Source organism: Pagrus major, chromosome 15 (genome assembly GCF_040436345.1).
Source record: "Pagrus major chromosome 15, Pma_NU_1.0".
In the NCBI taxonomy this organism is placed as follows: Eukaryota; Metazoa; Chordata; class Actinopteri; order Spariformes; family Sparidae; genus Pagrus; species Pagrus major.
The window spans coordinates 17,686,453-17,700,360 of NC_133229.1; the positions used below are offsets into that span (position 1 = coordinate 17,686,453).

Here is a 13,908-nt window from a genome sequence, read left to right on the forward strand (position 1 = left end):
AACCTTGGCATCAGCCCAGAACTTCACACAGTTTGTAATTTGTCGGATAGGTTTTCCACAAAAAAGTTCAATTATGTGGTTTAAAATCCCTCAAATTCCATCTCCTTGTTCTTCCATCTTAAAAAATCCCAAATATGTAAATGTGCTAATATTTTGTGTTTTAAGATGTAGAACTAGTCGTGTTTTACTTGCTGCCAAAAGTCCTTTGTGTCCTTTGAAGTTTCCACATCAAACTTGTGTGAGCTGCATATTGAACCAGGACCGACTTCCAAACTAGTTGTGATGTCTGAAGATCATGTTTGGACAAACGTGTGTTTAATTCAGGTTTCAGAGAAACTTTTGCCCTTCAGCAGATGGATGTGAAAACAAACTGTACGTACATCATTCTGCACAGTGAAGTAACAATAGGTCAACGTTTAAAGGGCAAAGGGACTCAAAAATTCTGTAAAATGTCTCTCTGCTGTGAAATTAAGACATCTGAGCAAAGGCAGGGTTATAAAATTCTCAACTTTAATCAGTTCAAAAAGTTCACAACAAATGTAACACCTTGAGAAGGGAAATTTGCCATTAGAGATTGGGTACTTATTTGGATTTATACATTCTTTTCCTAATTAAACTCGTTGGCATTTCATTTGCTCTCAGGACAAAAAGCCTTTTGTTTATTTGGACAGAACTCAAACAGGTACAAATGAAAAATGCAAAAATACAAAATTAAATGTAAACCCAGTTTTATTTTTCATTTTGCTCTAAAGGTAGTGTCTTGAAGCACTACTGCATGGTAAACAATCTAAATTAGTACAATTCAAAATCTTCAAAGCCTTCTGAGTTAAACAGGAGTTGTTATAAAGATGCAACCAACTAAGAACCCATAAATACCTCCGCCACTTCCTTAAAACATCCCATAATGAAGGCTCACAAATGAGCAACAATCCTCTTAGAGGAAAACAAAACGCTGATGTCGACTAGGCGACAGCACACACGCGCACACACCCACAACAAAAAGAAACAATAGAATAAAAGGAAAAAAATGTTCCCATGGTATTAAAGATGCTATACAATTGGGATGATATGCACATATTCAGTTCTGCTCTCCATGTAAAACCTCCTGCCGGCAGCAGCCAAACACTTGGTTTTTCAGGTGAAGCATAACTCATGAGCAACAGATGCTGATACATGAAGCAGCATCACTCGACCTTCATTCATTATCCGTTAGATTCACATTCTCCCACAATGCCGTGGGGCACCAAACAAGCGGTGCGTGCGCCTCTAAAAGACCACTTCCTGTCTGTCACACCACAGGTCTAGAAGCCTCTATGCCGACTTGACAGATATGCTGTTTTTCACAAAAACCCTGCTTGGACTGTATATATAATATATTTATATATAAACAAATATATGGGAGAAGGGAAGAACTGGGAAAAAGAACATGGGAGGCGGAGGGAACCGAACAAAAACAAGATGGTTAAGTTGTCCTAATCGTTACAACCTCATCATGCAGGTGTTGAGATGGGCCAACAAAACAGAAGCTCAGATTAACAGTTCTGGAAAGATATTACACAAAAAATCTCCATAAAAAACGCAGATTATGTAAAAAGGGCCACAGGGTGACGCGGTAATCATTTACACATTGTTGGCATTGTTTTGGTCAACAAACATCCAATGGGATGGGCCGCTCTGCAGAGGGTGAGCGGCCTCCCATCTCACTCAAGTGCCTCTCTCTTGGGTTTTGTTGTGGTTGCTGTGGTTAGGGTTTATTTGTTTGTTTGTTTGTTTGTTTGGAGTACTGTACAGTTTGGTTGAGCTGCTGCTCAGTCACACATCTCCTCAGGGATCTCGTGAGGGTTGAGGATGCCCGGGACTGACATCTGGATCTTGTGTTTCTCCTCCTGGGCCTGACGAAGCGATGCCTCCCTCTCCTCCAGGAACAGGTCTGAGGTGTCCTCGCCTGCAAACTCCTGGAACAGCAGCAGAGAACGAGGAAACACTGTGGTCAGCTGCAGTCAGGCTACATCTCCATCCATCCAGTATCTACTTATATTCCTGCAGGATCCTGACTAATGATTAATTTCATTATCAATTCATATTACATTTATTTGATTAGGCTCTTTTAGTCGAAACAATGTGAGAACTGTAAATGTCCCAAAGCTCCGGGTGACATCAAACTGTCTTTAACAGCCTGATAGCTGAAAACTGAACCTATCAGACCAGAAAACACCGAACACATCCTGTGTCTATCACCCACAGTTTGACAATAACAATAAGCTGGCACAGCGGCCACAAACCTCTCCTGTACTTAGAAAGACCTGGTCATGCAGGAAAATGTTATTTCTGGAAACAGCAGCTAAGCGGCTAACTATGTAGTCCCTGATAACCTCACACAGACAACAAACAAGTCGGAGCTATGCAGGACATTGCTGATAAGCTAAAGTTAACTGAGCAAACAAATACACACGGATAGACAACTTTAATGCATTTCATTAAATGAAACATTGGGGATGAAGCAAGACATACGCAATACTCAGAGAGGAGCTCCTAGGCTGTATGAATGCCTCAGAATAGAGCTGGGCAATATTTGGATACTATATCGTCATTGTGATACAAGACTATACTGTCTTTTACAGGATATCGTTATATGGTGATATGACTCTTGGTTTTAAAGGCTGCATTACAGTGAAGTAATGCAATTTTCTGAACTGACCAGACTGATCTGCTTGTTTTAATACTTGCTTTTACCCACTTAGTCCTTATATCCACATTACTGATGATTATGGCTGCAAAGTAACTAGTAACCGATGTAATCAAATAAATGTAGTGGAGTGGAAGTATAAAGTATCAGAAAATGTAAGTAGTCAAGTTAAGTTCCTCAAAATGATACTGAGCTTGCAAATGTTTATCGGTTCCAAATAACGGTTATCAGTCTCCTTAAGTACAAATTATCAGCATCTGTGCTTAAAAAACAAACAAACACTATATTGGTCGATCCCTAATCACGTTATAGAATAAATAAAACCTCACATAGGTTAGGAGATAAAAAAAATAAATAATCTGGTTCCTCTATTCCAGTTCATTATCCTACAGTGGCTGATTGTATTAAAGGGACATATGAATGAGAAAACATGACTTGACCACTCTGACAGCCTCACCTTTATCTGGACGAGGAAGTCCCTTAGGTGCTCCTTGAAGGCAGGAATGTCCTGGTTTAAGCTGAACAGCCCGGTCACAAACACCTTCACCTGAGCACTGATACAAACAACAACAAAGCCATGATAAACAAATGTGGATTTTACTACGACGCAGATTGTGTTTGTGTTGATGTGTGTTGATACTCACTCTTGTAGGTGAGGGAAGGCAGTCTTGAGCAGGTTGGCCACGTATTCCTGGATGAACACCTGGTTGTTGGTGGGGCTGGCAGGGTTTAGCACTGTAGTGATCTTCCCCTCCTCCACCAGGTTGAACATGTAGGCCAGGATGGACGCGTGCATCGTCAGACCTGCAGGATACACAGCAACGTACACACCCTTTTACTACAGCACCTTTACTTATCTTAAATCACGTCATCTTTCCAAGACGTTCTTATCTGCGTGTTCAGTAGATCTGGACGGCTCGGTGTCCCCGCAGCTCACAGTGTGTGGACTCACCAGCAGTATGTGATGTGTCGGTGACCACGGAGAAGATGTGTTGTAGGATATCACAGAAGTACGTCTGGTAGAAACTCTGAGCGGCTGCTTCCTCCTGGGCGACATTCTGCAGCAACGTGTACAGAATCTGCAGACCTGGATGAGCAGAAGCAGAAACATTTTGCCTCTACGTGACTGGAGGGCAAGAAGCAGGATCTGACATGTAAAATTTCAGCGAGAGCTTCTCAGTATTGTTGAGGTTAAGTATCACAGTACACCTTGTAAACAAACGTGTTTTTTCTGTTTGAAGTTGATCCCCACCTGTGACTCACTCTGTCCTCATGACAAGATAAAACACAACACCCAGACTGTTTTACACCATTTAGTATTTATGCTCGAGGCGTTGTTGCTCAAAGTGAACATTAATAGATGTAGCAAAATGTGTGTGTGCGTGTTTATCAGCAGCCTTACCAGTGTCAGCCACATTCCTCATGGTGTGTTTGAAGGCCCAGATGATAGAATCCAGCACCAGTTTGAACTGGGCAGGGGGGATGGCGAGGAACGCGGGGAAGCAGTGAGAGTTTACAGCTTGCAGCAAGTAGAAGAAGTGTGTCCTGTGCTCTGGATACTCCTCAAAGTTCTAGTAGAACAAACATAATAGACAGTGTGTTTACTACTACTTCATACTGTAATTCAAGAGTTTGTCCAGGTCTGGTTGATACTCTCATCTCACTTATTACGATGCGCTCAAAGCAATTAAACAAACAACTTTAACAAGCAGAAGTGAGTTGTGTGGCAAGTGCTTGGCAGACTTTTTAAGCCCTGGGTTTTGTCTCTCCAGCTGAAACAACCTGCCAGTTAATCTGGTCCTAAAAAGACACTACAATTGCACAACAGTCTAAAATAAGATAGTGAGGCACAGTTAATGCTCATAGTGAAGATGATTTCTATCAGAAAGTATCAGGTATCTATGAAAGAAACCAAGGCTCAATCCCAATGCACCCTTTGAGTCTACCTCTGAGCCTTACTCCTCCGTTTTGTGCATTAATGTCCCATTCTTTTTGGGATAGAGAGGTAGTGTGAAGTGAAGTCCAAACTGAAGTTTATCAGAGGCACACTTCCAACTTGGTACCGCTCCTTTAATGTCAGTGCAGACTGGCAGGGTAGGAGCACTGGTTGTTAATGTTAGCCTCCATTATAAAGCACCCCTAGTGGACAGGTAATGAAGCAGTGTTCTTTTTTATTTAATGACTTGAATGATAGCATGAAGTTGTGAATGAACTGCGAGCGTCCGGTGATAATACCAGGAAATCCACAGTAACATAAGAGAAATCGCCACAGCTGAAGACGGCATATTGGAAATGTCCTGTCTTGTCTGTACATAACCGCCATCAACTGATGACGTATGATGGTCGTGAGGGGTTGTCCCATTTAGTAGGGGGAGATTTCAACTCTACCCCACTACCCCTTGTTACTCTGTTCTCAGGGGCAAGGATGCACTCAAAAACAAATGGTAGGGCCAAAAATTGGAAACGGCATTGAGCCTAAAAATCATTTTAGGTTGGGGTACAATACAAAGGCTCTGCACCACTAGTCTAAGTCAGATATGGCCATCAAGTCTGACTGAACTGAGCATCATTCGATAAGTCGATGGGCAAAGCAGGTAACCTACCCCGGGGTCCGCAGCACATTATTTTACCCAGAGTCCCTTTATGGGTTAATCAGGCCCTGAATGGGTCATGTTTTTATTTTTAGTGTTGCTGTTCATTTCTTCAAACATGAAAAATGGAGCATGGGAAACTTTCTCTAAAGGCTTTCTGCAGGCTCAAACTAGTTTGCCTCCTGTTTTCCTGAACAAGCTGTTGAGAAACTTGACAGACTGCCATGTTTCAGCTGTAACCCATTTTTTCTGCAGTAGTTTTCCTTTGACCATTCATACAAATACAACAGATCCAATGAAATAAACTGTAAGGAGAAAATGACCTATCCTTGGAGACTACAATATAAATATACATGAACCACAGCATATGAAAATACTGGGAAAATACATTTACAGGATACATCTTCCTCTAAGATGTAACTTGTTACATGTCATTAAAGATTCTGTATGGTGTTGCACATGCTAATATATATTTTAAATACATTTTATCTTGGCTTTCTACCAACAATTGCCCATCAGGTCAAAGTGCACAATCCAGCGCTGAGTGCAGTGAAAGCCACATGATATAGATTGCTTATCTACGTGCAAATGAAACCTGCTAACTCAAATGTTTGTGTTGTTGATTCAGCACCTGAGTCATCAACTTCTGTACTCAAAGTGTTTAGATTGTCACTGCAGCAGTCAAAGATCTGCCTTATGTCCATTATATTAGACAAATGCTAATGAATTTATTGCGATCGCTATCTGTATCACATGTTTAGAAAAAATGATCAAATAGCAATCCCCACAGATAAAACAGTCAACCAAACTGTGTGCAGCTGTTATTTATTGGATAATCAGTCCACTTAGAATGTAAGTGTGGTTGATCATAACTGTGCCTCACCTTGTTGATCATGTTCAGGGTGCACTCGAAGACGGCGTCAAAGATTTGGGGTATCTCACTGGTGATGTGTCCCCCCAGCTTGTTGACAATGGTTGCCATGGTGCTGAGGACCTCGGGCTCACGGGCAGCGGGGACATTGCGCTGGTAGTCGATGAGGACGGCGTCCAGCAGTGGTGGAACAAAGTTCTCCCCTACCTGGAAAAGCAATGGGAGGGATCAGCAGGGATCAACACCCAACAACAGAGGGGGCAAAAAAAACACAGCCAGCTGCTACAGAGACGGCACTTCTTGGAGGCGAAGTCTGACAGGTATATTACAAAAAGGTGTGCACATCTACGAGAAAAATGACTGGTACTTGCTGGCAGACACACTATGAATAATAATTGTTATGCAGATAAAAACACAGCTGAGGGCACAAACAGTAAAGTCTGCTACGATGAAATTAAATCTTTGTGTTTGATCTAAAAATACCAACTGGATGAGTTCTACTTTTCTACAGTCTACCATTGATTGCTACAGAGTGTGAGTATCTCCTGAGGACAGAAAAGAGTAAAAATATATCAAGTTTTTTTGTTCAAGACCACGTTAACCTTTTCTTTAGTAAAGGTAAGTATAAAATGTAATTTTCTTTGCACTACAGTGGAATGTTCATCATCCCAAACAAGGGCCATTGTTCCTTCCGACAACTTCCAGAGGACTTCAGAGCGATTTCTCACCATCTGTGGGTCGTTTGATCGGCTGACCCAGCCGGAGATCAGTTTCAATGTCTCTCGTTTCACCGTTCTCATACTTCGGATCAAGGGCTGTTTTGTCACCATCTCACCTGCAACAGAAAGAGGAGACACACATTGAAGTTACAACGTGAAGAAAACGTTCTCACAGTCCGTCTAATAATGTATCGTCTTCTTGTGAAGAGCTAAACTCAAAGGCCTGAACGTTTGCAGACATGTTTGTGCGTCACGATTCCTCTCGTTTGCTGCACATCTGAGCTAAATTGCTGACCATAACACTTTAAGATGATGTTCGAATAGTGAGAGGAGATACTAAGCTACTGTTACTCTCCCTTTAAGACCATATCTCAGGTTGTACTAAGCCACTACAACATTTAGGCCATTGTGGGCAATGCTACACGTCACTGAGAAGGACTGCTTTATGCATTATCAGATTTACAGACTTTTTCTATCAAGGAAATTAATTTTCTTGATTTCTTATCAGATATTTAATTCACTGGGTTATCCCTAAATACCCATCCCTTCATGATCCACCACAGAAACACCATCATAACTGATATCGCATAGAACTTAATAGAACTGCCCATTCTTACAGATAAGTATGCATTATCAGGCATGGTGAGTCTGGCTTCAATCACAATCAAATGTCTTGTTTCTGTTCTTTTGAAAAACCATCTGCTTTGCCCTGTACTCTGTATTATCCATTTTATTCTATAAAAAGAAAGATCATAGTCAGGCTGAACAACACATCATCCTCAAAAAGGTTGGTTTAGCTGAACAGGACTGCTCCCTGCATGGATCACCATGTCTTTCTCGACCAATGAATGTACAAAAATATCTGATACTTGATGATTACTGACAGACTTCATGGAGTACCTCTCGTACTGTTTAAGCACAGAAAGACTCAGAGATGAGTCACCAAAACAGGCGCGTGCAAGAAAAAAATTGAAAGAAAAAAAAAAAGACCTGGCTTACAAACAAAATGCCCTTACTGAATGACAAAATACTAAAAAAGCACAACATGATAGTTTTTGTTTGTAGCTTCATCTTTCCTTTTTCAAACACTTTCAACATGAAGTATTAACACATGATACTGAAAGCAGTGGGGTATTTTTCAAACCTGGCAACACACTGAGGCCATGCTGGATTTACACAAAGGACTGCATGCCTAAACAACAATGAAGCGACACGTCTCTGCAGTGTACAGATCTGTACACAGGTTTTAACAACACAAACAGGTCCGCCACAAAAGAGCCTCAGCAGTGTTCAACTACAGTATAAACACGTTCATGTCCTACAGACACAGCGGATCATTTGTATGAGATGCTAAAGACATCAGACTCTCCTCATCTTTTAAGTGATGCTCCTCCAGAGTCTTCACCTGCCTGCTGCCTGTTCTTTGACATCAACTTCATTTCATTAATGTCACAGGTTATCGGCTAGCTCGCTATTATCACCATCATCAAGTGTGTGTAACAAGTGTCATGTATGTGACATCAGGTGTAAAAAACAATGAGATAGCTCAACAGACATGTTATTGAGTCAGCTGTATGATTTAAACACACACCTCCCTTACCATTTGTCTGAATGGCAGCAGAGATGTTCTCGCTGAGGCACTTGTAGACGTTGAGCATGTCAAGGTAGATCCGTCCCAGCTGGATGACAAACGGGTGTCCCACAGCCTTACAGGCTCTGACGTTGGTCTTCAGGATGCTGCCCAGTTGTTTCACAGTCTCTGGGTCCTTCAAGATGTCCACGTTCTGAGGGAGCAGCAGAATAGAGATTAACTCACTAATCTTGTTTATCTGTCACAGACATGTAGAATCTTATATTGGTTGACATTTTTCAGTATTTGGTCATATATTTAATCTCTTACCTTGGTGGCCTGCTGGATGATGCTGTCCCACACTTGATTGGGCAGCAGCATGTATTTTTCTATCAGGTGCTCTTGTACAGCCTGATCTGTCTGGGCCCCGATCATATAACCTACTGCCTCATAGAACGTGTGCACCTGGACACAACAAGAGAAACCGATTTCAAGAAGAGTTCTGATAATACTGTGACTGTGATAAATCTCGAAAAGAATCGATGGCAATGCCCATTAGAGTTCATGTACTGACCTGTTGAGGTTGAAGGTCACAGATGATGGTGTTGATGTTGTTGAGAATCTCGTCGATGAAGGGCATCACCTCTCCCACCTGCACCTGGATAAAATGGCGCCGGCACTTCTGGGCAATCTTGATGAAGGTGTCACAGGCCATGTCCTGAACACCATCGTGGGTCTCTGATGAAGAAGAGACATAGAGGGGATAAGTTCCATCAAAATTTACAAAATATTTTCAAACCACTGAATAACACTTTCCAAAACACAACCAATGCATCAAGTTAAAAAACGACCCTCAGCTCTCACCATGCATGAACTCAAAGAGTTTGTTGACCACAGTTTTGAGGAACTTCCAGTGAGCTCTGAGAAAGCGTGGATACTGGCCAACAATATACATAATGTTGGAGGCTATGATGGCCTTGTTGTCCTTCCCTCTCTTCTGCTCGCACAGACCCAGCAGATCCTGAGACAAAAAAGACACATAACCTGGAGTCAGTGTTTTGTCGTCTATACAGTGGCTTGTAAATTCTTAAGCATCACAGTGGTATCAAAAACCGTTTGAATCAATAATTTTACTTTTTACAGAAGTACGGTATATTCTGTATAACTTCAGACTTATGAAATTCTGAAAAGACATACCTTGATGACAGTGACCAGGAACCTCTTCTCGTCCTCCTCGTGCATAGCCCCGCTGATGGATCCGATGGCCCAGCACAGTGTGTTGAGGTTCTTCCAGGACCACTCGGTACCGTTCACCTGGTTGTGAAGCTTTTCTGTCATTATGCGCTCTGTGTCTGCATAGTCCAGATGAGTGAGGTACACTGCAGGATGACAGAGCAAAAAGTACATTAGTATTATCAGCATGTGTACAATATTTTTTAAACTTAAAGCCATAAGCAAAATAGTGGCAACATCTGAGGACCACAGCCATCCTTTGTAACACCAATTGAATCTGCAGCTATCAGGGCAAAGGGTTCAGATTTCCCTGTGCTAAAAAGAACATCTATAGAAAGGACTTGTCCCTGTTGCCATACAATACCTTAATCAGTAAGGGAAGCGAGCCTGCTACTTCAGCACACAACACTTATTATCTTCTGACTCAGTCCTAAACACAGTCCAAGTCGCTCTTTTTAATGTAGCCCCATTGTGTTTCTATGTTAATGTCTTTTATTGTGTCTTGTTTATGACTGTGCTATATTGTGATTTTAATGCATCTTTTTTTTGCAAGTGCAAGCAAAGATACATCTCTGTTTTTTGTATGCAAAAGATAGACAATAAAGTGTCTTCTTTTCTGTCTCTCTGCAGTTGTAAACAAGGACACGGTATTTTACCACTAGCTGGTGATTTACAGCTATTATAAGAGTCAGTATAATCTATAGCTGGAATAAACAATTACTTCTATTTTTGATTGATCTATAAAATCAAAGCTTTCCCTACATCCATCCATAACACTGCTTATCTTGTTTAGAGAGTATGAAGGAAACTGAAAAAAATGTTATGAATGAAAAAGATATTGGACAGTATAAATTAGAAGCTGTATAAAAACCATATCACTCCCATTTTTAAGACAATTCACAGAGTCGCTAGTAGATGTGGACATTGATGCTCTTATTACTAAATCATACCCAGGGTTTCCCTCATGTTCTTGTAGAGGTTGATAGAATCGGTGTCCTTCATGAACTCTCTGACCACCTCTCCCTGGTCATTCTCCACCACCAACACCTCCTCTGGCTTCGCCATCCGACTTACCATCAGCAGACGCACCTGTCACGAGAGATAAACACCTGTCAACATGTACACACACATCCCAGAGCAGCAAGACTGCGCTGACACTTGCGCGCGCACACACACACACACACACACACTGCTGTGCATCCTGTATGGGCATAAATGTTAGAGGATAATATACCAGGCTATACACACGCACACACAGACTCCACACACTGTGATATAGAACTAAAAATATCACCACTGAGAAAAAAATTCAGATGTTACTTTGCTTTACTAGCTGCTGCTTTCCAGTAACGTTGTACCTAGTAACTAATTTGTCAGCAGTTTAGCAGCCACCTGTTGCTCCACCAGTGCCAGCTGATTCTAGTATGACTGTAAGATAAGACCATATAGGTTCCATAAACTGAAACACATCTGCATCCTTTAACATTTCGCTGCTGTGCCATCTTTAATTTGTCAATAAGAAATGCTTCAATCGGTTTACTACAGGCAAAAAGAGCTGTTTCAGAAAGTGTGGGGACGCTACATACAGTACATGAAGAAAAATAATTTATCTCATTTATTGAATGAGCCTTGAGAAGGGCAGCAACACCCCACGCATGACTATGGGCGTATAACATACAACTTGGGGGATTAGCTTACAGTATTTGGATGGGCTCTCATGATCTCATGTGTCTTTACTAAAAAGTAACCCTCTAACCATCATGTTTTGTTTTGTTTTATTTTATTTTTCGGTATCTGAGCTATTTAAGTGTGTATATAGTGGAGCAAATATGTACAGGGGTTTATAAATGTAATGTAATGTAAATATAATCCTCTCACAGACAAGGTTTGATTAAATATGTATGTATGCATGTGTAAAGTTGTACTTGGACTTTTATATTTTTTGTTCCAAAATCCAAAACAATGCAATAATTAATCATATTGCATCATATTGAAACCAATCTGTGTGCAAATGCCAGGAAAAAAGAGGCTAGGGGTGCTTTAATTCTTATCAATTCTTCAATAAAGCAGTTGAGTTCAGAGTGATTGGCGTGTGTGTACCTTGGAGAGAACAGGAAGATAGAGCTGTCTGCGTGGTGGTACGTCAAAGTGCTGGTTGCCAGAGAGCAGTGGGGACGTGGACGTAGAGAAGGGACTCTCTCTGTAGAGCTCAGCAGCCAAATGGTTCCAATACTCCAGACAAATTTTAAAGATCTCTGTCTCTTCAACCTCTGACACCAGCAGCATGTAGTGGAGAGCCTGAAACAGGACCAACGGACCAGTTAGACCATGGCCGATCAACACAAGACACCTTTTAGAACCATTTATTTATTTATTCTGCAATATTTTCTCATGTGCCTCAAACAACTGTATTGTGTCCCTGGAACTGACTTCACTCTCACTTACCTCCATTAACGTTTCTCTGAGGTTGAGCCGCTTCTCAATGAGCTGCCCGTGCTCTTTAAGGAACGTACAGAGGAACAGACTGAGGTTCTGAATGAAGTTCTGCTCGTCATCTTTCCCGTTGGCGTAGGCCAGCCGAATGTTGGTATTCAGAGGCAGCATCTAAACAGATATGGATCATTAGTATCTCTACAATAAGAAATGTGAATCGTATCATCAGAGCCTAGTGTTTAACCAACCTGTTTGAGTTGACACATGGTCAGGGTGAAGAGTGTGACAAACTGCTCCTCATACTGGCTAACACTCACACCGGCAATCTCTGTGAGGCACTTCAGTGTCACGTTGCGAAACATGGGTACGTTCAAGAACTGAAAACAATTGAAACAGATGTTTAGTTCAGTGTGTGTAACGGAGCAATTACATTTGGTATTTTTAAGCTTGCTTGCCACTGCTTACAAATCCATGTTGGAGGATTTCTTTAGCAAACAATTCAGTCTGGCTCAGTCGTACAACTCAACTTAACTTGTTAGGTAACATCATATGCATATGTGTACATACCTTATACACCAATGTGCTGATCAGTTTGGTTTCAAAGATATATCCCAAAGGAATCCAGTTGAGAAAACGTAGGAGCGTCTCCAGAGTTGCGTGGACCAGGGGTGCATTCTGGGAATTTTCCTAAGGCGCAACGAATGAGACGACAATCAGATGAAGGTCAAACTAAAGTGTCAAACAGATGATGAAAATTGTACAAAATGACGTCAAAAAGGAAGAGATGAGGATTATGCATACCATAACAAACTGGCAGAGCTGGAATATCTGGGAGAATTCATTGCACATGCTGAAAGAAAAGAAGAAACATTATGGAACAAACTGTAAGCATCAAATACATTTAGACTCATCCTGCATTTGAGAGAGATTCAGATAATAATTTATCTTTCAAGAAATCATGCTGAAATTAACCTGTAAAGGTCCAAATTTACTTCATCTCAATGCTTTATGTAAAAAAACGTCTCAACACAATGTGATAGATTGATCACGGTCATCTGCTGAGCTAAACCTGACACATCCTGAGGCGGTTCCTGTGATCAAGTTGTTTTATAGTTGACGGTTGAAAGAAATCAGATTAATTATGACATTTCCTGTCTAGGCTTCTCATATTTTGCCCTGAAGGTCAGTTTTTCTCCTCTGAAGTGTATTAATGTTTTTCATTGTTAGTGGAGGTTGTCATTATTTCAGTGAAGGTAGTTGCCTCTAAAATAAAACACAGCAGGAAAAATCCTAAACTTATGTATCAAAGCATGGAAGATTGTCTTTTTGACTGATGAATCTAATATTCAAAGTGAAACAGTTGCCTTTACGAAGCCTCTGTGACTCAACAAAGGTTGACACAACAGTGTGTAAAACGGCTGTGTTAGCCTAGTCAAATTTAGTGGTGTGGTGGATGCATGAGTTATGAGAATGTTTCTGCTATACAGATCTGCTACTGCACACAATCCACAGACGAATTATGGAGACATTTGCAATTGCAAGTAGATTCAGACTGTACAGAAGAGGATATCTGATGTGCAGTTGTGTTTTTACATGTGCTAGCTCGGCCTGACTTGGCACATCAGCCCAGACCTTCTCAGGTATCCTGCACAGACTTGAGTAGAGTATCTCAACAAAAACTTGTTTTAAGGGGGAGAAGGGGGGCCGTCATGGGTTGGACATCACCGCAGCCCACTTGGAGGCTGGGCGCGTGCACCATGGCCCCACTCTGCATCAAAGCCGGTAATTGTAAAGCAAATCAGTGC

The 13,908-nt window shown here is 41.3% G+C and overlaps 1 protein-coding gene across 5 annotated transcripts in view; it reads right to left on the minus strand.

The window, feature by feature from the left end:
* Nucleotides 1-493: 493 nt before the first annotated feature.
* The window catches only part of xpo1b (exportin 1 (CRM1 homolog, yeast) b), a 42,458-nt gene continuing 29,043 nt past the window's right edge, over nt 494-13,908 (minus strand). For 4 of the 5 annotated variants that reach the window (XM_073481798.1, XM_073481800.1, XM_073481797.1 and 1 more), the window contains exons 8-25: nt 12,905-12,953; nt 12,671-12,790; nt 12,352-12,480; nt 12,116-12,274; nt 11,771-11,968; nt 10,621-10,759; nt 9,635-9,816; nt 9,302-9,458; nt 9,012-9,175; nt 8,768-8,902; nt 8,459-8,651; nt 6,877-6,983; nt 6,161-6,355; nt 4,089-4,257; nt 3,639-3,773; nt 3,331-3,490; nt 3,144-3,240; nt 1,715-1,955 (exon numbers count right to left, since the gene is read on the minus strand). In XM_073481798.1, coding sequence (XP_073337899.1) covers nt 1,809-1,955; nt 3,144-3,240; nt 3,331-3,490; nt 3,639-3,773; nt 4,089-4,257; nt 6,161-6,355; nt 6,877-6,983; nt 8,459-8,651; nt 8,768-8,902; nt 9,012-9,175; nt 9,302-9,458; nt 9,635-9,816; nt 10,621-10,759; nt 11,771-11,968; nt 12,116-12,274; nt 12,352-12,480; nt 12,671-12,790; nt 12,905-12,953 — 2,635 coding nt within the window. In that variant the 3' untranslated portion in view covers nt 1,715-1,808. Of the gene's footprint in view, nt 1,956-3,143; nt 3,241-3,330; nt 3,491-3,638; nt 3,774-4,088; nt 4,258-6,160; nt 6,356-6,876; nt 6,984-8,458; nt 8,652-8,767; nt 8,903-9,011; nt 9,176-9,301; nt 9,459-9,634; nt 9,817-10,620; nt 10,760-11,770; nt 11,969-12,115; nt 12,275-12,351; nt 12,481-12,670; nt 12,791-12,904; nt 12,954-13,908 lie in introns of all 5 variants that reach the window. The other variant, XM_073481799.1, reaches the window with a different exon arrangement.